Genomic DNA, 25,659 nt, shown 5'->3' with positions numbered 1-25,659 from the left:
TGACGACTACAGAAGAGTGAGAAGAATCCAGGGAGAAGTCACTCCCAGTATGGTAAGAAACAGTTATCTTTAGTTTTTACCATACCACAGTACAGAAACAAGCCCTAAATAACTTCCATACAAATATAAACTATTCCTAAAACACTGTGGGGGAGAGAGGTTGGGAAGCTTGCCCCTGAAAGGGGGAAAAAAATTCTTTAAAGTTTTCCCTAAAAGTCAGTTACAATGCTTTAATCAAAAATTAATGGCAAGTGAGTAAAAAAATTTTACACATGTACTGCAGACCTCCAAGTACATTTCAATCAAATACTCTGTATAAAAACTTCAAGAAAATGGCACATTTAATATTCAACAGCAGAATGTTCAGCAAAGCCATGCGAAGAACTGCAGCGTCTTGAAAAGCATGGATGAGTTGGGTTGTTGTTTTTATTTTTTTTTCCAAAGAGACAGAAACAAAAAATGGAATAAGAAAAAAGACCAATGTTATGAGTAACTTTGAGGAGAAACGAAAACTGTCACTGAGGGGTTTTGCAGATGATAAAGCAGTATCATTCACTGTCCAAGACCTTACTTGCTGGTACAGTTGGGGTCTTAGCGCCGAGTTCTCAATCATTGTGTGAACCATGGTGATAATAGGTTCATTTTCTTTCATCTATTTCAAATCAGGAGGAGCATACAGCAAACATCAGTTTACAGCATAGCTAGATTTGAAAGACGACACTGTAAATATAGCCTCTACTTTAATATCTTCCTAAGAGTGCAGCTGTTTATATATTATCCCAAGGTTGTACAGAATAAACTTAATATAAGCCATTTCAAACAAGTATTAAAAGCTGTAAAATACTGCCAAGGTTATAAAAAGGGCTTACTAACTGCAGTAAAGGTTTTACTTAATAAATATAATCAATATAATCAATTAATGAATATCCTTATATACACTAGAACAGATGATAAAGCGTCAATGTATGACAAAAACCACTACAATATTGTAAAGTAATTAGCCTCCAACTAATAAAAATAAATGAAAAAAAAATAATAAAAATAAATAAATAAATATTCCAAAAAAAAAAAAAAAAAAGATTCAAAGGATAAACTAAAAGGCAACCACCTATAAACTTAAAAGGAGAAAAATGGCATAACTTAATTACTTATTTAGTAAAAAAGCTTAAAATGATATTCAGTTCTTTGTGAGGTTTTTCAGAAAAAACTTAGCTCTCAACAAATAATACCTTCTCACTTAAACAATCACACACTTTATTATTAATCTTGATAGACGTTTATATATACTCTACTTCGGTTTATCTCAAAGTAGAACACCATATGCAGAATGATTTCAAAGCTGTGCAAACTAAAATTAAATAAGCAAAGACTCAGTGAATCTCCCAGCTCTTTAAAAGACTGAAATTATGTTCACATTTCCAGCTATATTGTACTTAATTACTGCCTCTAGAAAAATATTTGTTTTAGCAGGCTCTGGACTCAAAAGTTAAAGCAATAAAAAGACAATTATCATTATGTATAGACAGTAAAAGGCCAACATATTTGTACCATTTGTAAGCAGACAAGTCTGTTTATAATTGCAATTTGTGACATTTAGTTTACATAATTTTCATCCCCCATATTATAGAAAATAAGCGTTTCTATCATGGTTAACAAATGCTACTTCACTGATTTAACAAAATCTGCCAAAGTTTACTAATCTTAAGACTGAACACATAAGTAAAAATTAAATCTTGAAAACTATACACCTAGACAATTTTATTTGCGTCTAGTTACCAATGTTTCAAGTCAGTAATTTTTGTTTTAGCTGTCAAATGAGAAACGTTCTGTGACTGGTTTAATCGCCTTTTAAAAAGTTTTATTCTAGGTAAGGAATTTGTTTTTAAATCTAAACATTTACTATTACTTAAACTCAAATATCTGTATGTCAGTAAAACTCAAATCTACACGCTGGTTGAATTCAAACTCTCTTCCCCTCACTGTTACCCAGTAAGGGACCAAGGCATTTACAGGTGACTTCTCATGCACACAGGAAAGAACTGTGTTGATAGGAAGTACAACATAAAATTTTAGTGTTGGGAAGTAACTTATAGACAACTATAGATAAAATTTTTTCTTTAGCAGAAAACAACTTTTATACAGAAATTTAAGACCTCTTGCTATTTTAAAGGAATGTTTGTCGTTTTATCTTAACTAAAGAGTTGCGTGTGTGCTAAGTTGCTTCAGTCAAGTCTGACTCTTTGCAGCCTTATGTACTGTAGCCCGCCAGGCTCCTCTGTCCATGGGATTCTCCAAGCAAGAATCCTGGAGTGAGTTGCCATGCCTTCCTCCAGGGGATCTTTCCGACCCAGGGATTGAATCCGCATTTCTTATGTCTCCTGCCTTGGCAGGAGAGTTCTTAAACACTAGTGCCACCTGGGAAACCCAATCAAATGTTGATCTTGGAATAAAGTCTAACTGTCTTTGGTTTTGGCTTCATCATTTGACTGCACTAATACATACTTTGTATAATGTGGGCTTCCCTTCTGGCTCAGCTGGTCAAGAATCCGCCTGCAATGAGGGAGACCTGGGTTCGATCCCCGGGTCGGGAAGATCCCCTGGAGCAGAAAGGCTACCCACTCCAGTATTCTGACCTGGAGAATTACACTGACTATAAAGTCCATGGGATCGGAAAGAGTCAGACACGACTGAGTGACTTTCACTTTCTTTCTTTCTTTCATATAATGTAGGTAGCTTGGTCTCTCTTCATTTTCAGTATTATATCATTTTGATTTTCAAAGCAATCTCATCTACACTTGCTATTTTTCAATAGCATGCCATGAATATTAGACAGAAGAGTGCTTGATTCAGGTTAGGTGAGGGGGTGGGGGGTTGGGAGGAAGAAGGTGGAGGGCCTGGGGGTTTGAAAGATGGTCAAGGGCATGAATGTTTAAGAAATAATGCAGGTTGGATAGTCTCCAAACATGAAAGACACTCCAGGTCAAAATGCAACTGCCTGTGGAGTCTTGCAAACAGGCCCTTGTCACATGCTAGGTCTTCAATATGGTGGTTTTTCCCCTTTTAGTGGAGCTTCAACAGGGTACAGACCAGTGACTAGTATCCAGACTTTAGACCTTTAAGAAATACTTTTTAAAAATGTATTTTAAAAGGGAAAAGGGACAATATCTTTTCGGCAGAAGGGTAATCCAGCCTGATTTATTTAGCAGAATACTTCTAGGGGTAAATATGCATGTTATAGAGGGAAACCACATTTTCGATTTAAAAACTGCCTCCATTTAATTTACCTGTCAAAGATCATTAACTATTAAGTCACTAAGAGGGGGGACCTTGTGAGAAGACACTGACTTAGGAACAGAAAAACTAAAAAAAAAAATACAAAGAGCAAAAATAACATTTAAAAAATGACCTTTTTTAAAAAACTGAAGTATAGTCGATTTACAATACTATATTATTTTCAGGTGTGCAACACAATGATTCAGTATTTTATAGATTATACCCCATTTAAAGTTACTATAAAATGAGCTACATTCCTTATGCTGTGCAAAATATTCATGGAGCTTCTTTATTTTATACACAGTTGTTTATACCTCTTAATCCCCTACCTCTAACAGGCCCCTCCCCACTCCAGTCTTCCCACTGGTCACCATTAGTTTGTTCTCTACATCTGTAAGTCTGTTCCTGTTTTGTTACATTCCTTTGTTTGTTTTCACTTTTCAGATCCCATATATGAGTGACAGCATACAGTATTTGTCTTTCTCTATAAAGGGAAAGTGAAAGTTGCTCAGTTGTGTCTGACTCTTCAACCCCATGGACTATACAGTCCATGGAATGCTCCAGACCAGAATACTGCACTGGGTTGCCTTTCCCTTCCCCAGAGGACCTTCCCAATCCAAGGATCAAACTCAGGTCTCCCACATTGCAGGCATATTCTTTACCAGCTGAACCACAAGGGAACCCCAAGAATACTGGAGTGGGTAGCCTATCCCTTCTGCAGAGGATCTTCCCAACCAAGGGGGTCCCCAGCATTGCAGGCAGATTCTTTACCAACTGAGCTATCAGGGGAAAAAATAACATTTAAAGTTACAAAGTATAGAGTGTCACAGGGACCACTTCTGAAGTTGACTACTGTTCATTATGAAAAATTTCACATGTTTATATCAAATCCTAGAATAGTAAACTTAGAAGGCAGCTTTGGAAAGTGACAGTTTAGTACAGTAAAGAAATGAAAAATATCAGCAGCTATTATTTTGAAATGTAGGACAGAATGATTATTTTTTTCTTTCTCTATACTTCTCTGAATTTCCCCAATTTTCTCCATTGTATAGATACTGCTTTTCTAACTTAAAAAAAAAATGTTGAGAGTCAATGATAAAAATATATAAATCACAAATAAACTAAATTAATGGCACAACTATATCCTTTGCAAACACCCCCTGGGGACACAAGAAGCTAAGAAAAAACTTCAGCACATGTGTTCATGTCATGTTCAAGGCTGCTGAAGTCCCTTAGTGCAGCAAGAGCCTGATCTAGAACTGTTCTCACAACCTTTATTCTGCCTCATGAATCTGTACACATATCAGAAATTGACTGAAGAAATGTTAACTAAAAAAAGTAAGCTATCTCAATGCATTTGTAAATACCTACAACTATCTTATCTTTTTTCCTTTTTATTATAGGCTACATCAGAAATCAAAGTTCAAGTTTATTTCTACCAGTGGTTCTGAACTCAGAATCACGGGAGGAGCTTGAAAAAACAGAGATCCTGACTTCCAGATGATGATAATGTACACCTCGAAAATCTCTGATGTAGACAGTATCATTAAACATCAAGGTGATGGTCTGGCCTCAGGATTCCTTTTGGCAGAAGTAACTACAATGTTCTTTCTCAAAGTGTTGAAGTCAGTCAAATGTAATCTGAGCACAGTGAATGTTCTTCAGTTCACATACTCTTAGAGAGTCTCATCTCACTCAAGTTGGAGAGATGGGTAAGTCTATCTACAGAAGGAAGAAGCAGGGGGACCATTTCAGAATTCCCCTGGGCGTCACACCCACCTGCCCAAGGGCTGCTACGATGCCTGGGTAGTGGGCTTCTAAGAATGATGTGCAGAGAGGAGTGGTCCTGTAGGTGGTGGCATGCTCCTTGTATGTAGTGTGCAATGGCTGAGGGCAGCTGAACACAACACTCAAGATCTCACACAACAGGAGTCTGGGCCCCATTAAACAATTTCACTCACAAGTCTGACTCAGTCTCTTGTGGGGATACTGATCCTTTCTCCTGGCTCCTGGTGCACACAAGGTTTTGTTTGTGCCCTCCAAGAGTCTGTTTCCCCAGCCTTGTGGAAGTTCTATAATCAAATCCCACTGGCCTCCAAAGTCAAATTCCCTGGGGGTTCTCTGTCCCTTTGCTGGATCCCCGGGTTGGGAAATCTTTTGCGGGCCTGACAACTTTCTTAACAGTGAGAGAATTTCTTTGGTATAACTGTTCTACATTTTGTGGGTGGAGAGATAACTCCAGAAAGAATGAAGAGATGGAGCTAAAGCAAAAACAACACCCAGTTGTAGATGTGACTGGTGACAGAAGTAAACTCCAATGTTATAAAGAACAATATTGCATAGGAACCTGAATGTTAGGTCCATGAAACAAGGTAAATTGGAAGTGGTCAAACAGAAGATGGAAAGAGTGAACATCAACATTTTAGGAATTAGTGAACTAAAATGAACTGGAATGGGTGAATTTAATCAAATGACCATTATATCTACTACTGTGGGCAAGAATCCCTTAGAAGAAATGGAGTAGCCGTCATAGTCAACAAGAGTTCGAAATGTAGTACTTGGGTGAAATCTCAAAAATTACAAAATGATCTCTGTTTCTTTCCAAGTCAAACCATTCAATACCACAGAAATCCAAGTCCAAGCCCCAACCACTAATGCCAAAGGACCTGAAGTTGAATGGTTCTATGATGACCTATAAGACACTCTAGAACTAACAAACACCCAAAAAAATATGTCCTTTTCATCATAGGAGACTAGACTGCAAAAGTAGGAAGTCAAGAGGTAACTCGAGTAGCAGGCAAGTTTGACATTGGAGTACAAAATGAAGCAGGGCAAAGGCTAACAGAGTTTTGCCAAGAGAATGCATTGGTCATAGCAAACAGCCTCTCCCAATACACAAGAGGCAACTCTACACATGGACATCACCAGATGGTCAATACCAAAATCAAACTGATTATATTCTTTGCAGCTGATGATGGAGAAACTCTATACAGTCAGCAAAAACAAGACCAGGAGCTGACTGTGGCTCGGATCATGAACTCCTTATTGCCAAATTCAGACTGAAATTGAAGATAGTAGGGAAAACCACTAGACCATTCAGGTATGACCTAAACCAAATCCCTTATGATTATGTAGTGGAAGTGAGAAATAGATTTAAGGGATCAGATTTGATAGAAAGAGTGCCTGAAGAACTATGGAGATTCGGGGCATTGTACAGGAGGCAGTTATCAAGACCATCCCCAAGAAAAAGAAATGCAAAAAGGCAAAACTGTTGTCTGAGGAGGCCTTATGAATAGCTGAGAAAAGAAGAGAAGCCAAAGGCAAAGGAGAAAAGGAAAGATACACCCATCTGAATGCAGAGTTTCAAAGAATAGCCAGGAGAGATAAGAAAGCCTTCCTCGGTGATCATTGCAAAGAAATAGAGGAAAACAACAGAATGGGAAAGACTAGAGATCTCTTCAAGAAAATCAGAGATACCAAGGGAACAGTTCATGCAAAGATGGGCACAATAAAGGACAGAAATAGTACAGACCTAACAGAAGCAGAAGATCTTAAGAAAAGGTGGCAAGAATACACAGAAGAACTGTACAAAAAATATCTTAATGACCCAGATAACCTCAATGGTATGATCACTCACCCAGGGCCAGACATTCTGGAGTCTGAAATCAAGTGGGCCTTAGGAAGCATCACTACAAACAAAGCTAGTTGAGGTGATGGAATTCCAGCTGAGCTATTTCAAATTCTAAAAGATGATGGTGTGAAAGTGCTGCACTCAATATGCCAGCAAATTTGGAAAACTCAGTAGCGGCCACAGGACTGGAAAAGGTCAGTTTTCATTCCAGGCCCAAAGAAAGGCAATGCCAATGAATGCTCAAACTACTGCACAATTGTACTCATCTCACACACTAGCAAAGTAATGCTCAAGATTCTCCAAGCCAGACTTCGACAGCACGTGAACCGAGAACTTCCAGATGTTCAAGCTGGAAAAGATTGAAAAGATGTTCAAGCTAGAAAAGGCCAGAGATCAAATTGCCAACATCCACTGTATCATCAAAAAAAGCAAGAGAGTTCCAGAAAAACATCTACTTTTGCTTTACTGACTACGCCAAAGACTTTGTGTGGATCACAACAAACTGAAAAATTTTTAAAGAGATGGGAATACCAGATCACCTTACCTGCCTCCTGAGAAATGTGTATGAAGGTCAAGAAGCAACAGTTAAAACCAGACATGGAACAACAGACTGTTTCCAAATTTGGAAAGGAATATGTCAAAGCTGTATATTGTCACCTGCTTATTTAACTTACATGTAGAGTACATCATGCAAAATGCTGAGCTGGATGAAGCACAAGTTGGAATCAAGATTGCCAGGAGAAATATCAATAACCTCAGATATGCAGATGACATCATCCTTACGGCAGAAAGCAAAGAGGAACTGAAGAGCCTCTTGATGAAGATGAAAGAGGAGAGTGAAAAGGCTGGCTTAAAACTCAACATTCAAAAAACAAAGATCATGGCATCCGGTCCCATCACTTTGTGGCAGATAGATGGGCAAACAGTGGAAACAGTGGCAGACTTTATTGTTTTGGGCTCCAAAATCACTGCAGATGGTGACTGCAGCCATGAAATTAAAAGATGCTTGCTCCTTGGAAGAAAAGCTATGACCAATCTAGACAGCATATTAAAAAGCACAGATATTATTTTGGCGACAAAGGTGCGTCCAGTCAAAGCTATGGTTTTTCCAGTAGTCATGTATGGATGTGTGAATCAGACCATAAAGAAAGCTGAGCACCGAACATTTGATGCTTTTGAACTGTGGTACTGGAGAAGACTCTTGAGAGTCCCTTGGATTGCAAGGAGATCCAACCAGTCAGTCCTAAAGGAAATCAGTCCTGAATATTCACTGGAAGGACCGATGCTGAAGCTGAAGCTCCAATACTCTGGCACATGATAGGAAGAACTATCTCATTGGAAAAGATCCTGATGCTGGGAAAGACTGAAGGCAGAAGGAGAAGGGGACGACAGAGGATGCGATGGTTGGATGGCATCATCGACTCGATGGACATGATTTTGAGCAAGCTCCGGGAGTTGGTGATGGACAGGGAAGCCTGGCGTGCTGCAGTCTATGGGGTTGCAAAGAGTCGGACACGACTGAGCGACTGAACTGAACTGAAACAATTTTAATAATCTGATTGAACCTTTACTCTCTACACATCATTGAAGCAGAAATACTTGAAATTTTTTTGCTCCAAATAATCCTAAAGATAGGGTAGTAGTTTCTTTTACTAACTCACCTCTGAAAACTATCTATCAACGTCTCTCTCTCTATTTTGTTGAATCATACCTGACTTACAATGTTGTGTTATTTCTCCTGCGCAGCAATGTGATTTGGTTATATATACATTCTTTTTCTTCTCTTCTCCGTTATGGTTTATCACAGGATATTGTATATATTAACAGATCCCTGTGCTACACAGTAGGACCTTGTTGCTTATCCATTCTATATATACTAGTTTGCATCTGCTAACCCCAAACTCCCAATCCATTCCTCCCAGACACCCTTCTCTCCCTTGGCAACCACAAGTTCTCTACATCTGTGAGTCTGTTTCATAGATAGGTTGATTTGTGTCATGAAATACCTACATTTTAATACATAGAAAGTGATCATTTCTATAACTTACACTGAAACAGCACATTCTACTTAGTTTCTGCTATGTGAACTTTATACAACAGCTTTCAAATTAAAGCAGTGCAATATGACCTAAAAACAAAAGCAAAAACTATAATGCTCTATGAGACCTTGGAATTTCATGCTTAAGTTCTTTAAAGGACAAAAACAAAAGGACTATGTAGTAATTCTCTTCTGGCTTGACTACTACAAGAACCCTAGGCAGCATGAAGGAACTGCTTCTAATAGCTGATGTATTTTGGTTTTAAGGAATCAGAGCAAGAGAAAGACTAATTAGTATGTAGGGGATGCTTAATAATTTACTTGGAAATCAGTTAAATGCTTCGCTTCCTGCTTTAATTCCTTCTTTGAAGTGAAAGGTAATACAGGTTTGGGTTCCAGTTAATTGCAAAATTATAAAGCATTATGAAAGGTCCATTGTTTTATAATAATAAAAATGAGAACACAGGATTTGGGCATTACACTATTTTCATAACTCACTTCAGCAATAAATAAGAAAATCTAAATGGAAATCTCTTGGAAATACACTCAGGTGGTGCCAATATATGTCTGTTTACAACAAAAACACATATTATTACTTGAAATGTGTCAGTCCAAATGTTTATAAAAACTACCTAGAAAATTCAATACTTAATTCTAGTCTCTTTCTCAGGTTTGAGGCATTTGGGGCAAGTATGAATACAGAGCATTCTTTGATGTTACTGTTGGAAATATCTTGATTAAAAACCCATCACTGGGACTTCCCTGGTGGTCCAGTGGTTAAGAATCCACCTACTCAACACAATTCTATGCAACTTATGCCACAGATGGTAGGATCATGAGCAGCTTTCCAATAGATACCTGTGGGCTGGGAAAAGGGTTCCAGGTGTGTGGAGACAGACACCACCTTAGTCCTTATAGGGCCCCTAGTATGCCCCCAAAGCATGGCCTCCAGTTTCTGTCAAGGTGTGTACAGATCCTGTCACTCTCTTCTTGGATCTAGTTCCTGATCAGGGATGGAACCCAGGCCCCCTGTGTTGGGAGCACGGGGTCTCAGCCACTGCACCACTCGGGAACTCCCTACTCTCACTTTTCTATGTATCCCATACATGAAAAAGGTCAGAGAGCACTAAGATGGTGTTTCTGTTTACAAAAAACCCAGATGTCTCCTCTTTGGCGTTCCTTGTCATTATCTTAGTGGTTCTCAAACCTGACTGAGGGGGAGAAATTAATCACCTGTGGGATTTGAAAAACATGCAGAGTTGGGGAGGGGGGCTCTGGCGACTCTGAGTGGCGGCTGGGGTGCAGAAGTCCTTGTGAATTGTACTTTTGTTTTTGTCTTGCTAAAGATCCAGTGATCGTTCTGACAGGAAATCAGGCATGAGAACCGTGATCCTGTCCCAGCACTAATTTAAGTAACCGAGGACCAATTCAACCATCACCAATTAGGAATTTTTTCATGGTCCTGATATGCTGGTACTAAATGTTGGTCAAGATATCTGTGCAACTATCAAAAGATGAAAAGTATCAAACTAATGATCTAAACACAAGTATATTGCACGGAGACTAAAACATTCTTGTTTTTGTATGAAATACAGCATTAACTTCACTGCCTTAAAAAATCAATTGAATCACTTTATTATCAGTGGGCTCAGCAGAATCCAATGAGATCTGAGGTATTACTAAGAATTCAATTTCCAACTACCTGTTGTTCTATTATCCTAGCAACTTCAAATATCTGTTTAAAAATATCTATTGCTACAGAAACTAGACCAGCTAGGACAGTGGAAGGATCAGCATGCTGTAAGTCATAAGATAAATGCTCCTGAATAATTTTAGGGGGAGAGTCAGGAGGTGAAACACTCCCAGTGAGCAAAGGCAGGACAATCATTCCTATAATTTGTCCTCGGGAAGATTAATTTCCCAATCCCCCTTTACGAATAAGAAGTGGTTAAGTCGTGGCTTAAATGCTCTTTAAAAAGTTCACATAGGACTGCTCTGGTGTTCCAGTGGCTAAGACTCTGCCTTCCCAATGTAGGAGGCCTGGGTTCAATCCCTGGTCCAGGAATTAGATCCCACAGCCAGCCGGCCAGTGCATGAGCTCAGCTGTCTGACTCTCCACGACTCCATGGACGGTAGCCCCCGCCAGGCTCCTCTGTCCGTAGAATTCTCCAGGCAAGAATACTGAAGCGGGTTGCCATTTCTTACTCCAGGGGATCTTCCCAATGCAGGGATCAAATCTGTGTCTCTTTCGTCTCCTGCATTGGCAGGTGGGTTCTTTACCAACTGAAAGATACCACGTGGCGCAATGGAAATAGAAAATCGAAGATCCTGTGTGCTGCGACTAAGACTTGGTATAGACAAATAAACAAAGAAACAACAATAATAGCAACAAAAATGCACATCTGGCAAATTACAAGCCTGACACTTGGTGAAATAAATGCTTATATTTTAAAAAAAGTTTATATAATAAATCATCTAGAATAACATTGTCCAACAGAACTTTCTGTGATAATGAAAATGCTCTCTACCTGTATAGTTCAAAATGTCACACCAGTGGCTCTTCTGCCCTTGAAATGTGGCTAGTGTGATGGAGGAGATGCATTTTACTTTTCTAAAAACGTAGCTAATTTAAATAGCCACATATGGGCTAGTGGCTATTATACTGAACAGTAAGCCTAGAAATTCTAGACTGGCAAAGTTAAGTATAATTTTCCCCTAAATTTGGAGCACATGGATCTCATTCTCAGAAGGGAAAATGTTTGCTCAAGCTCTGTCTAGTAACGGAGGTTCCTTGAGTCTGAATTCTGTACTAACAGCTCTCTCCTTTTGGGGGGGTGGGTGGGGGCAATCAGTCTGGATGATTTCGAGACACCCTAGAGAGCTTTTGTCCTTCACTGATAACCAATGAGAAGACCCATTTCTGTGTGGTCATTTTCCATTTAAATGGAAAATGGACTTTTCCTGAGCTTTTAATGGCATTTTAGAAAAAAGAATTTTTAAGTTGGGACTCTGTCTTAACAATAGCCCAAAACCCTGATAGCCTAATCGCCAAAGAATCCATCTCTCAAGAATGTCCTCCTGTGTCTAGATCAATAAACTCTTAAGATGTGTGGCAAAAATAAAAGGCTAAAGAATTTGACATGCCCGGGGGTGAAGCTGTGAGGATTGCGGGGGCCTTTATAAACAGGTCATTTGGATAATGACGACGTAAATGCCTTCCACTCTCATTCCAGGCACAGCTGAAAGTCCCAGAACCTGAGATTGAAGGGTATGACTACCTATAGAAACTGCTCATTGTTTAACACGAAGCAGGAAAATCTGAAGTGACTTTTTAAATAGAAGGATGTAAATAAGTCTCTTTATAACCAATGGGGCAAAGTATGGAGGTCTATTACTTTGGAAAAATCTTAAAGCAGTCAGAACAGACGGTTCATGCTGTATGTGGTTTCTAAAGGTAGAACTTTGGCAAAGTATTACTATTAAATATATTCAAAAAAAATTCAATGGTGCTTTAAAAGATGCAGCTAGACTATATAATATATCCTCTTTTTCTTTAAGGGAGAAAGACAGATTAAAAAAGAAAGAAAGAAAAAGAGAAAGCAAACTGCAACACAGGAGTCATATCTGACATTCCCCTAAAAGAAAAAAAAAAGAGCATTTTTAAACTGACTCTAAGTACTGGCTTCAGGAAGAAGATCCACTTATTGAGGCACATTATGAAAATACCCCGAAACCAGCAGAACAAAAGGAGGGCAATCTCTACACTCACAACCTTAGCTAAACTGAACTTCTGAAGTCAGCATTTTGAGATACATACCTGTGGTATATTTCAAGGAAACCTTTAAGATCTAGGCTAATGTCTTTCTAAACAATCTACAGTTTACATAAGTTATATACGTAAATCGTTTGGAATTTTCCAAATTTGTACTTTTCCAAACAATGTACAAATTAGTGTCATCCTTTTTCATCTATGGGCCTTTTAAGAATTTTTTTTAATTAAAATCCTTTGGCTACAGGATACATTTTATAGATCTGATTTTTGTTTCAGTGGCTTAAATCTGTTTTCCTTTTCTTCCCCTTGGAGAATATTTTTTTTAAGTTTTTTAATTGGAGAATAATTGTTTTACAATATTGTGTTGATTTCTGCCATATATCAACATGAACCAGCCTGTTTTCCTTGATAAATAACTTTTAAAAAATACTGTTCCTTTAAGTAATGTACTATTATCTGATGACACCATCTTTATTCCTGGTATCCACAGGAAACTGAAAATATGAAAAGAACTCAAAATACATTTTGTAAAAATGCTTTATTGTGGATAAATGTTTGAAATGGTCATATATTTCTCTTCCTTGCAAGCATTTTGCAAAATGATACCATAAAATGATATACTTTTTTTCTAATTTGGTGCACTGGGTCTTAGTTGCAGCATGTGGGATCTTCAGGGGCGGCATGTGGGATCTAGTTCCTTGACCTAGGATTGAACCCAGTCCCCCTGAATTGGGAGCCTGGAGTCTTAGCCACTGGACCACCAGGGAAGTCCCAAAGCGATACTATTTTGAAGGAACAAAACATTTCCAAAGTCAAAATCTTACATCATTTCTGTTGCAGGGGGGGTGGGGGGAAGTATTTGTTTTGGCCAATGGGTAAATCTATTCTAAAATATATTTGAGCTTTAAATCAAAATTAAAATATCCTCTAGATACAGGATCTGGGCTTTATTAATAGCAATCGCATTCCTATTGAGTTAAAGTTGGCACTAACAGAATTCCTACCATTAATTCAAAGATTTATCAGCTTATGTTTTAACTACATAATCACACCCTTAGGTTGATCCCAGAAAAGATTTTGGCATTTATGCTCAACTTTATTTCCTTCCTGAGCTTTGAAAACCATTTACAATTCTACCTTATAAGCTCTAACATCCTGCCTGACACTAAGCTCCATAAATCTCTGCTGAATGAACTTTCTGGAAAAAAAAATTAACATAAGATAGAAGCAAACAAGAGCCACAATAATTGGGTTATAAAATATTAAATTTTGTAAATAAATTGTGGAACTGTATAAATATTATGCATTTTAGGAGGGGTGGGGAACTATTGTTTTCATTTTCCTGTCTTGGTGGTGGTGGTATACTTGAGAAGTTGTGTCTGACTCTTGTGACCCCATGGACTGTAGCCTGCCAGGCAGCTTGGTCCATGGGATTTTCCAGGCAAGAATACTGGACTGAATTGCCATTTTCTTCTCCAAAACATATAAAGATACATATAGAAATACTACAGTTTTATTAAACTAAAGGTTACTAATAGCAAGTTGTTTGGAGAAGAATCTTTAAAATTAAATCTTTTATTTTTATAAAACTAATTATACATCACTAAGATACTGTGAAAGCTGAATTTACCTGGTAGATAGGAAAATAACCAGTTATATGACCAGGAACTGATACTTGTCAGGTAACAAAGATCAGCAACCTGAAACAGAACTATTTTAGGTACAAGAACAACTCTATTGATTTTGAAGGAAGTAGAACAGATTTTAAAAAAGAAAGAAAGAAAATTCATTAATACAAGATATTCATCCTAGCTTTGTGATTTTGGACAAGTCACTTCAACCTGATTGATTGGGGATAAGAGTAACTGGCCACACATTGCCGAGGCAGGTGGGACGTGGTATGTGTCAGAACTTTGACAACTGTGAAGTGATACAAGCTATTAGGATGGAAAGATGCTGGACAGGTGCATGGTGAAGAGAATGGGGTGCTTCCACTACATCTGAGAAACGATGAGTCACTGGAGGAAAGGGTTTATGGGGGAGGAGGTGTCTGTGATGAAATGAGGGCCCGAGTGACACATCAAAAAGAAATTTAATTTTGTGGGGAACAGGGAGCTTGAAGTTTCCTGAGTTAGCTGAAAGACAATGTGGCAGGTTTAAGTACAGCAAGGATTTGGCAACTAAATGGTATTGAGGAGCTTAGTAGGGGTAACGTGTTTTGGTCGCATTTATGATCTGCACTCAATACCATGCAGATATTATGTATCAGTTAAAGTACAATCTGTTTGGATAGTTCGGCAAAATCATATAGAACCGTTTTCAGTCAAGTGTTTTTAAAGCACTTTTAACTCCAGTTTCAAGGTATTTTTAGCTTTAATATGAGTTGGTAGAATACAACCCCAGGGGTCCCTTCAGGTAGCCTGCTGTCTTCCTTCTCACCCACCAGGTTGGGAGAGGCTGCCCCAGCTCTGTTCTCTTGGGGATTTCAATCACTTCAAGTTCTATGTCTAAGCAAAGAGCTAAAGCTAAGGTCCTGATCCTTCTCAAGTTCATCAAGCTCTTCCCTGAGGATGATATGTTCAATAAACGTTTGTGACATCAATGGGGTTAAAGGGGACCAGTGTTTTGAACCATTTCTGCTCTCAGTTTTTTATGGTCAGGGAATTGAGGGGTGAAGATGACAGCCTTAGTTCTGGACACACAGGAGATGTACTGAAGGCAGAGCTTCCAAATGGAGATTTCCTTGACCAACTAGAAGTACACAGCGGGGACTGCAGATGCGCCCCCTCTCCACGTCTCGTTTCAGCCCTCGTTGTCTGTCCTGAGAACCTCCGGGCGCTCACGTGTGCGCAACCTCAGTGTACTCAAGAGCTGGTCTCAAGGGACAACTCTGGTCAGTGAAGGATGGGAGTGGATACAAATGCTGCCCTCTTCTCCAGGTCAGCTGGTAAGTCCACAGGATTTCTGTTTGTCAACAAGTATCTGAAGAGGCCCGAGTTGCTTCTGGCAAGTTGATAAGCTATCCCCAGGTTCCTGGCTCACTATCTTTACTCCTGTACCTTGGGATTACCTCTCACAAGTAAAACTCCCCGCAAACAAGCCCACATGTGAAGCCCACATCACAGGCTCTGTTTCTGGGAGAAATGCAGGGGCTAGAGATGAAAAGTAACAGACAGCTAGTAAAACATTGAGTAGAGGAATGTTCAGATGAGAGGATACCAAGACACCGGGCACTTCCATAAAACTGGGGTTGAGATGGGTGAAAACAGCAAACAGGGACAGATTCATCACTGTAAGAAACAGGAGAACCGCGATAATAACGGGGAAGCATCAGATAGGCCGAGAGGTCAGCGTATTGACACAGTTCCACATTCTAAATTCTAATCTCCTCACTGTCCATTTATTTATATTCTGCCATTAAGAGTCCACCTTAAAGGAAATCAGTCCTGGGTGTTCACTGGAAGGACTGATGCTGAAGCTGAAACTCCAATACTTTGGCCACCTCATGCAAAGAGTTGACTCATTGGAAGAGACCCTGATGCTGGGAAAGACTGAAGGTGAGAGGAGAAGGGAACGACAGAGGATGAGATGGTTGGATGGCATCACCGACTCAGTGGACATGAATATGAGTAAACTCAGGGAGTTGATGATGGACAGGGAGGCCTGGAGTGTTGCAATCCACGGGGTCGCAAACAGTCGGACATGACTGAGAGACTGAACTGATTACGATGTCATATCCTGGTTAAGATATTTCTCAGTGACATCTCCCTCTCCCTACCACTACTAGGATCAAATATGCAGAGGAAGGGAGAGACAGAAAGAGAAAAAAAAGAGAAATGGCGTATGTGAGAGAGAGGACTGCTCTGAACAGCAAGGCACAAGAAAATACTGATATACTATACCACGTAATTAATTTGGGTCGGTATATGCTAAATAAGATATTTTCAATTTTCCAGTTTCCTTAGCTTGCTTTTTCCAAATGTCTTTTCTATATCCCCTAGAAACATTACCCCCTGGAGCTTTCAATCAACCCCTAAAAATAGAAGCTCTAGGATCCCTTCAAATATTAGAGAAAATGGGATCTTACTTAATAACTCAATGGAATAAAGGTGCTCAATGGCCAACAATGAAAGCCATCAAGAATCTTTTCAGTCATCTTGTTAGCATTTCTTCCCTTTTAGGGGAACTGCTTTTCATGAATACAAAGAACAAAATGCAAGAAAGTACTGAGACTTTTTACCTTAAATGGTTTCAGTACCAATTACATACACCCGGTTAACAGTTCCTTTTTGCATTTCCCTTGGCATAAGTATGTTTAGAAGTGGTCAGAGTTCCTGTTTGTGTGGTTTCTTAAAGTCTAGAGAAAGCATGCAGATGAGGGATGTCCACAGCAACCAATAATAGGGTGTCAGACTTCTTCCAAAAAAGTCACTAGTAGTTTTGGCGCACGGGTCACAAAATATTAGTGTTTATAAAAGAGCTACATTATATAATCTGAATGCTACTACCAAACTTTTGCATTTTAGAAACTTCAATGTACTCTTCCAGATGTTTTAGAGGTTAGTGTGGTGATCCAAGGAGAGCAGATAAAGAGCAGGTAAAACAAAGGAGGGTCTTGGAATGCAGGAGTGGAATAGCCAGACCCTTATCATCCTTCCCTCCCTCATGTTGTATCTATTAATGGATTTCAAGTCCTCCTGAGCAGTATAACCTGTCTCCCCTCCTACCCGGGAGAAGGTATTTGCCTTACTCTTCCCTCCACCCAGTATATGTGCCTCATCCAATTAGCAAATGACCCACAAGACCCCTATCCCACTCTTTGTACCCGAGGCATAAAAGTGGACTGAAGACCCCTGTTCAATGTCAGTTTTCCCTTAAACTGGCCCGCTGTTCTAACAGCATCTCCCACTCTCATAATTTCCCTGCACTGCAACTAGAGAAAAGCCCTCACAGAGCCAGCACAGCCAAAAATAAATAAATTTTTTAAAAAAGAAAGATTGAGCTTTTGCCTTGCAAACCTTAAACATTTTCATGCAATAAGAACATCACAGGTATTCATGACTTTTATTTTTCTTTTTCTGTACTTTGGCGGACTGGTTTTTCATGAGAAACTTCCAGCTTTTCCATGAAAATTTGAGGATAAGGTTTAGCCATCTGGTGTTAAAGAATATACTATTTGATGCTAAATTCAGAAATGATTTAGTTCTGTTCCAGGTGGGGAGGAGACAGCTCCAGCTGGGTAAAGGCAAATGAATGTTATAAAATGACTAAGAGAGTCATATTTCTTTTCATGAAGAACTTTTGAGTACTCTGGGCCTCCCTTTCCGGTTTTCGTGCAGGTATTTCTGATGCAATTAACTATAGTGACTCTTGAAGGGAGTGGGGTAAGGGCAGAATGCCATCATTTTAAAGGTCATTTGTGAAAGCGCATTCGATGTTACCATTTTACATTTAAAAAGTGAAAAATCATCTGCTACAATACTGACACAAGCAAAGCACGCATCAGTAGGAGTCAAACTCCATTTATTCTATCAGATTTTCTACAACGGGGAGGCTGGCCACTGGAGTGCTGGGGGGAGGAGGTGGGGAAAGAGGGCTGGTATAGGCTCAAGGTCGTCCACCAGGGGGCAGCGTGCTTGCAAAAGGTCTGCGAAGCGCTGCTCCAAGCCTCTAGATCCTTCTGGTCCACCCCTACCTACGTTATCTCTTCATCTCAGTTCTTAAGCACTTCATTTTCTGTTACCATGGCCTACATGGAAAGTTGGCAGAAACTCCGTCATAACTGCTTTTCGATCACCAACAGAAAAAGAAGGAAACAGCAAGTGAGGAAGAAAGAAGCAAAGGGAAAGAAGACAGATGAAGGGACGGCAGCATGTCCTAACTCCCCCAATCCTACCACTCCTCCATCACGACTGAACTAATAAGTACCAGTTCTTGCTCTGCCTCTTCATCCACAGAGGTCTTGCCTAGTTCCCTCTCCCCAGCTCCTGCTCTAGTTTCTACAACCCCAGCTTCACTCCTTGGCTCAATCCAACCAGTCCCGGTCCATACGACAGGAGCCCAGAACTAGACAAGGGAGGGAATCCTTGTAGGGGACAAGAGGAAGAAAATGAAGTCCCTATACCCTTGTTAGGCCTGGTAAAGCAGAGACATACACTCCAGCTGACAAGCAGAAGGTTGACTACAGTAAGCTTCGGTAGAAACCTGTTATTCTGGCTTCAAAGAGATGATGTACATCTGGCTCTATGAAAACATCAGGAACTCCTAATCATCAAATAAAGGTTCAAAGGCATAGTTCTAAAATTCAAGCTCAATTTGTCCCGTTATGAGAAAAAAGGAAAATATATCAAGAGAGTCTTTTCCCTCATTGTCAAAGAACTCTTCAGGAGGAGATACCATTACACTTGCTGATAGTCTCAAATTTACTTCCAACTTCCTGGAAAGTAGAGGTCATTGCAAGATGTACTTATGGCTTTCCTTGCCCCTCCCCCCGCCACCCCCCATATTCTGGTAGGTAGAGAAATAAACAAGGGGAAGTTCAGTTCAGTCGCTCAGTCCTGTCCGACTCTTTGCGACCCCATGAATTGCAGCATGCCAGGCCTCCCTGTCCATCACCAGCTCCTGAAGTTTACTCAAACTCATGCCCATTGAGTTGGTGATGCCATCCAGCCATCTCATCCTCTGTCGTCCCCTTCTCCTCCTGCCCCCAATCCCTCCCAGCATCAGGGTCAAGTCAATGTCAAATCCATTCCATCGATGTATTTTAGGATGAAACTGTCCAGTTTCACTTAAATTGTAACCAAAAGTTTCTCTAATGTTCAATGATAACTAAGTTAAATGAGAAGAAAATGAGTTATTGATACATTATGTATTTATTCATTTTCTAAAGAGAACCTGGATGATGTACATAAAGTATCTAGTTGGGATTCTTGTATGTTCACAGATTATACATCAGGGTTTTGAAATCTAAAAATTCATAAAAATGACAAATAAACCTAGACTCATCTGAATAAATATAGACTTTGAACAGTCTACTAATTGGGCTATAAAAACATAAGTAAAGTGTGATAGTGTACTTCAAAGTAAAACAGAAAGCAGAAGAAAACTCTACCATATAATTAGTACAGTTTTTGTTATTTTTAAAAACACTCCAGTAAATGACTTATCTTCATAATGGTTATATGGCACCAGAAGTTAAGAGTTTGGGGTTGACTGTATAATATGTAAATTTTCAGAATTTCAGATAAGGTATTTTTATTTGTTATAATATCAGAAATGAATTTACCTAGAAGCACTTTAGAGACTACACTTTGGTTCTACTTTTCATGAATAATGATAGCGATTAAGAGAATTTAAATCAATTAAAAGTTGGCCTTAGGTTATTCTGATGATTTATTTGAGCAAGCAGAACAAGTGTTGAAAGAGTATCAATTAGTACATATTCTCTTGGTATGATATATAGTCTGTAAAATGTGACCAGAGCCTCTGACGTTAAGGTTTTAAAATCTACTTTCAAATTTACAATCATATAAAACTGGTGAATTAGTTTATAAACCCAGGCAACCAATAATGCCTATAAAAATTTACCTGGTCATCTAAAATTGGCTACTGGCAGTAACAAGATTAAAAGCTGGAAATGTTCGAGCTGAAAATTTTCATTAAAATTAAAATTACCAAGAATTCTTTCTATATAACTTAATAACCTTTCTACATAGCTTAATAACCTTACTATTGATATAAATAAAATATAGGACAGTTCAAAAATAAATATTTCATTTATATCAAATGCAATTATTTGAAACCATAAAATTTTTTGATTTATTTAAAGAGAGATTTTTCTTTAGGAACCCTTAACAATATATACACTTAGGCATATCTGAGTTTCTGGGCAAAGCCCTCACCATGTTTTTATATATACTTTCTATTATCAAAAAATGGCTCATTTTTTGCCATCAGAAATAGTCATTGCAAGTCATCATTTAAAAATTAAACTCTACAATTCTTTTCACTATCACATAAATTTTTAAAGTGGAATCAGACAGTTATTTCAGGATCTAATCTAAGAAAAAGGTGAATCACTGGAAAAGCTCTGCTGACATGCTGAGAGTACAGAGAGGATGGGATACAAAGTTGAAAGTTTAAATAATTAACTATTTCATTAAAGAACAACATACACTATTCTTTTACATTTCTGGAGGCTAGAAGCCTGCAATCATTTCCACCTGCGAAAACCACTGTGTGGGCAGGGTCATGTTCCCTCCACACTGTGGAGGGCAGAGCCCACTTCCTGGCCTTTTCCATCCTCTTTCATTTTTTGATGTGGACCATTTTAAAGTCTTCATTGAATTAATTATAATATTGCTTCTGTTGTTTACCCTTTTTTTGGGCCAAGAGGCCTGTGGGATCTCAGCTCGCTGACAAGGGATTGAACCCACACCCCCTGCATTGGAAGGTGGTCTTAACGACCGGACTGCCAGGGGCTTGTGTCTAAGAAGCTGAGATTTTAGAAGCCACCTGTGGGACTGTCGGCATGGCACATCAGGAAAGGCTTGGCGGGGCATGCCAAGGGAGCAAAGGGTGGGAACACAGCCTCAGCCAGATCTAGGCCACTGAAGCCACGGGAAGAAGCAGCTCGACCTGGGAAAGCAGGATGAGGAGAGGCATTTGTGCAAATGGTGGTATTTCCATATATTTACCTGCCCTTTACCAAAAGCTGCTTAAGTTCTATGGGTCTGCAATAGCAGATTTGATTTGATGAGGTACGTAGTAAATTAATAAATCACTAGGTTTATTTCCAGAGATTCTAGATAACTTCAGATTCACATTTATATCACTGTTTTTAACCCTCATTTTTTGGTGAATCCCACTGTTTTTCAGAACTATCATTAGATTTATATACAATGGAGCTTCTAAGAAAGTTACTTCCCATGTATGTTAGAAGCTTTCAAGAGTGTGAAATTTTAAGGAAAGACTTATCTTACTATTTTGTTGGCAAACATGTCTTTATTACTGATAGCATATATAATGTACACTGGTTAAATTTAATAGCACCAGTTTCTAGAGTGAAGATCGAAATTTAGATTCATGAAATGCTGATTTTTAAAGCATTCTGATGGGCAGAATTAGGATGAAAACATTTTGTGGGAAAATAAGTTATATATTAACAAAAGTATATTTCTTTCAAAAATTAAAATAAATATGACTGAAGGTCTTTCCAAGGGTTATCCTAGTGCAAAATCCCTCTTTAAATAGAACTAATTTAAAGCAGTGCATTATTATTTTGTTTCAAACAAGACAGGGCAAATATAAATATATAAATAATTTCTTATAACACTTTCCACAGTAACTTCTTTCACTTGATAAAATATTCAAGTTTCAACATTTCGAAAACAAGCTAAATCAAGTTTTAGCTTAACTTGTATGAAAAAAGAGCATTCACCAGAATAAACTTTTATTTAAGAACATATTGAAAATTCTCATCAAATTAAAATTAAATATTAACAGGGAATTTCATAAACACCAACATTTAGGAGTGTCAGTCCTTGTTTATGAACTTCCACTTTTCAATATTCACCTTAACCAACCACACTCACTACCACCACTGAGAGATTGCAACTGTCGGTCTCTATCAAACTGACACCAGGAGGAGATGGTGCGCAGTAACGCAATGTCTTCGTCACACATGTCACCCACCCTTAACCTCCCTTTTGGGAATACAGAGCCCACCACACCTATCTCCTCCTAGCCTTCCAACAAGGCATTCACAGCTGGGTGTCTATTTCTTTAATGAGGTCACCTCCAAGCTGATATAAGCCCGTAAGTACAAGCTTTCCTGGGGTAAGAAGAAAGAAACCTAGTGAGTCCAGGCTCTCAACTTCCAGAGACCTGGCATTTGTATCCTGCCTCATCTCCACAATTGTCCTTTCTAACCTGGTTATTATGGTATTCCTGAATTCCCCTGGTAAAGGATTTCTTACCAGCCTGCCACTTGTAAAAGTCATGCTATTAACTCAAAGTGTCTGAAATAATCTGAGTAGCCTGAAAATTGTACTACACTTAAAACATTAAAACGAAAGGTACAATAAGAAAGAAAAATTCTTCAAATCCCACCTGATGATCCAAATATATGGTGTTCCTTTGAAGGTGATGTGAAAGGATTTCATTCTAGCAGACGTCAATCAAGAAACAAAGGGACAGAGAAAGAGGGTGCGGAATTCATGAAAGTCAGTTTTGAAACAGGAAAAACAGGTAGTCTGCCACCACCTATTATGTCACAATACACAACAACTTTAACACACATGCCCCCCACCCCGTAAATGGTACAGATGACGTATTCCATTACTATTAAAAAAAAAAAATCACACTTAGTTCTGTAAGAAATTACGTAGACATGCATATAAGCTGAAATAGTAAGCAGAAAAATCCTTCAAATGGTTTCAGCAGACTCCATGTTAGACACTTTAAATGTTAATTCTTTTCTGCAATAGAGGACTACTTCTTGGGATGTTTATAACCAGAGGCTATTAAACCCTTTGAGAAATGTTTCCGTGTGTTCATTTTAAAAATCGAGAACGCAAGGAAACTGATCTTTGGCAATGAAAAGGCAGCTTTATTAGAAAGACGATCAATTCCCCACTGGTTACTTTATGAGAAATGACGGGACTCTTCAATCTGGTTCACCGGAGTCGCAGTGTTTGGTGGATGGCAAAGCTATTCTGAAGTCTTGTTTGCCTTTCCTGGCTCATAACCAAAACTTGGCGGGTGAGCGGGTGGAGAGAAGGCTAAGAAGAAACATGCTCAGCCCACAGCGATAAGGTATGACCAAAGGAGTTCTCAAAGGGTCAATAGGAGGCCCCGCAATGGTAGGATGGCTGGTGCTCGTGGGAATGAGGCAGGTGGGACCGACTGAGGATGAGCGGCTCGGGTGAGTGACGAGAGCAGACACACACACACGGCTCCAGGGCTGACCTTTGGGCTGTGGGCCTCGAGTTTGAGCTGCATGAGCTGGGCTAAAGTGTGCTCCCGGATACTACTCAGCTCCGCCTGCTGCCGCCTCAGCTTTATGAGCAGCAGCGTAAGCTCCTCTGGCTGAAGGGGCACAATTTAAGAATCCAAATGGGAAAACAGATTAATTGTGGTCTTAAGTGACAGATATTAAACCAAGATTTCTTGGCAAGTTTCCTCTTACGGCTGACATCAAACATAGCGCCTAGGCACTATGATGATAGGTGCTACATAAATGCATAGATATCTAGAGAAATAGAAGGAACAGTGTTACTTGGTAAGGTACAGCAAAACAACAGTATGTTCAGGCATTTTCTCAGAACGCATGAGAGATGTTCAAACGTTAAGTATAAAAAAGCATAATGCCAAACGAAAAAAAAAGTTTGTACATGAGACCTATAATTGAAATATATTTTCATGAGATGTTTAAAAATGGCACCTAAGACTTTTACAGCAGAACAACAATACCCGCATGCCCAACACTCTATTTTAGAGAACAAAATGTAAATGCAAAGAAATCAATTCATGTAAAACGTGGATGACATCTTCACATCATTAAGCTCAGTGAGCACCTGGGATCTATTAATTGCTTCCCAGTCATATTTTTAAATGTCACTGTTAGTGTTTTCACAGGATATTTAGTATTAACCAAAAGACCAAATTTTTTTTTAAAGGAAAAAAAATATATTTACATGTAGAAAGCTTCCACGTGTGCACAAACCCCCATTCTACACTCGGAGGAGACCACAGAACCTTTCGGTTCCTGACTGGTTATTCTGATCCCTGATGGGGAATCAACTTTCAAAGGTAGATAAAAATTCCTTAACAGGCCGATCTGATGTATTTTTCTTCATTAGAAATGCAGTAAAGTATGGTCATCGGCAGTCTTACAGGCCATAAAATAGTGTTCAGTGTTTTTTTTCTGAGCTTTGTTATGATTAAAAACCACACGGGGTCCACGGGGAGACTCTCTTCACTTAAGGGTTGCAATGTGCCCTGAAAACGTCCAAGCCAAAAATTGCTCCCAAGACTGACTTGCTTTGCCAGCACCAAAGCATCACACCCGTTCTCTTCTGTTCTGTTTGCTATTGCTCTTTATCATCCATATAAAAAAAATTTTTAGAGACACAATTTTTTAAGAAGTAGAAGTATAGCTGATTTGCAGTATTATGGTAGTTTCAGGTATACTGCAAGGTGATTCAGTTATATATATATTCAGATTATTTTCCATTATAGCTTATTACAAGACATTGAATATAGTTCCCTATGTTATACAGTAATCCTTGTTGCATATCTCTTTTATGTGTAGTACCCTGTATCTGTTACAAATCAATTTTAACTGTTATTTGAAGTTATGTTAAAGTTACTGTCTTCAGGTGGAAAAAGATGTCAAAAGTAAACCATAATTACTACTGGATCCTCAGGATAAAAGTGGGTACCTATGCAGATGAGACAACAGCCTCTTCTATTAAACAGTCACAGAACATGTGTGCGTGTAACTTAAAGAGGACATTTCTTAACAGAAAACAAAGAACTGCCTTTGCTCAGATGCCAGCCACATGCTGTGATCTCATGGCTGTGGGACAGTCCATATCTTATGTCACTATATCCCCAAGCTCTAGAGATCTTGCCAGAGAGAGCGGAGGGTGGGGATTAGACAGCCTAAAACCCAGAGTGGTATTTGACAGAAATACTAAAAAAGAAAGCTTAAAACTCTGGTTTACTATTTATGGAGTTAAAGAGATTTTCAAAAGGATGAAAAATTCCAACAAATTTGCCAGATATTTAGACTTAAGGCAAAATAAAAAGAGGCACAGTGGATTCTTCCAAAAGGAGGCGGTGACACATAAATTTTATCCTAAACAGCCACTAGAGGGAGCAAGGGAGAAGAGGAAAGCTCATAACAGGATACTTAGCATGAGCTTATCATTAATGTCCATC

The 25,659-nt window shown here is 38.9% G+C and overlaps 1 protein-coding gene across 24 annotated transcripts in view; it reads right to left on the bottom strand.

The window, feature by feature from the left end:
- PLEKHA5 (pleckstrin homology domain containing A5) overlaps positions 1-25,659 on the bottom strand; it is a 251,395-nt gene that overhangs the window by 45,194 nt on the left and 180,542 nt on the right. For 14 of the 24 annotated variants that reach the window (XM_070453693.1, XM_070453690.1, XM_070453696.1 and 11 more), the window contains 3 exons: positions 23,683-23,802; positions 22,825-22,878; positions 572-652 (listed from right to left, as the gene is read on the bottom strand). The exons of 6 other annotated variants lie outside the window; for them this stretch is intronic. In XM_070453693.1, coding sequence (XP_070309794.1) covers positions 572-652; positions 22,825-22,878; positions 23,683-23,802 — 255 coding nt within the window. Of the gene's footprint in view, positions 1-571; positions 702-22,824; positions 22,879-23,682; positions 23,803-25,659 lie in introns of those variants that run through there. 4 more of the 24 variants (XM_070453695.1, XM_070453714.1, XM_070453715.1 and 1 more) reach the window with 2 other exon arrangements.

The sequence above is a fragment of the Odocoileus virginianus genome, chromosome 23 (genome assembly GCF_023699985.2).
Source record: "Odocoileus virginianus isolate 20LAN1187 ecotype Illinois chromosome 23, Ovbor_1.2, whole genome shotgun sequence".
NCBI classification, from domain to species: domain Eukaryota; kingdom Metazoa; phylum Chordata; class Mammalia; order Artiodactyla; family Cervidae; genus Odocoileus; species Odocoileus virginianus.
The sequence above is the reverse complement of the archived record's forward strand: the minus strand, read 5'-3'. Positions and strand labels throughout refer to the sequence as shown.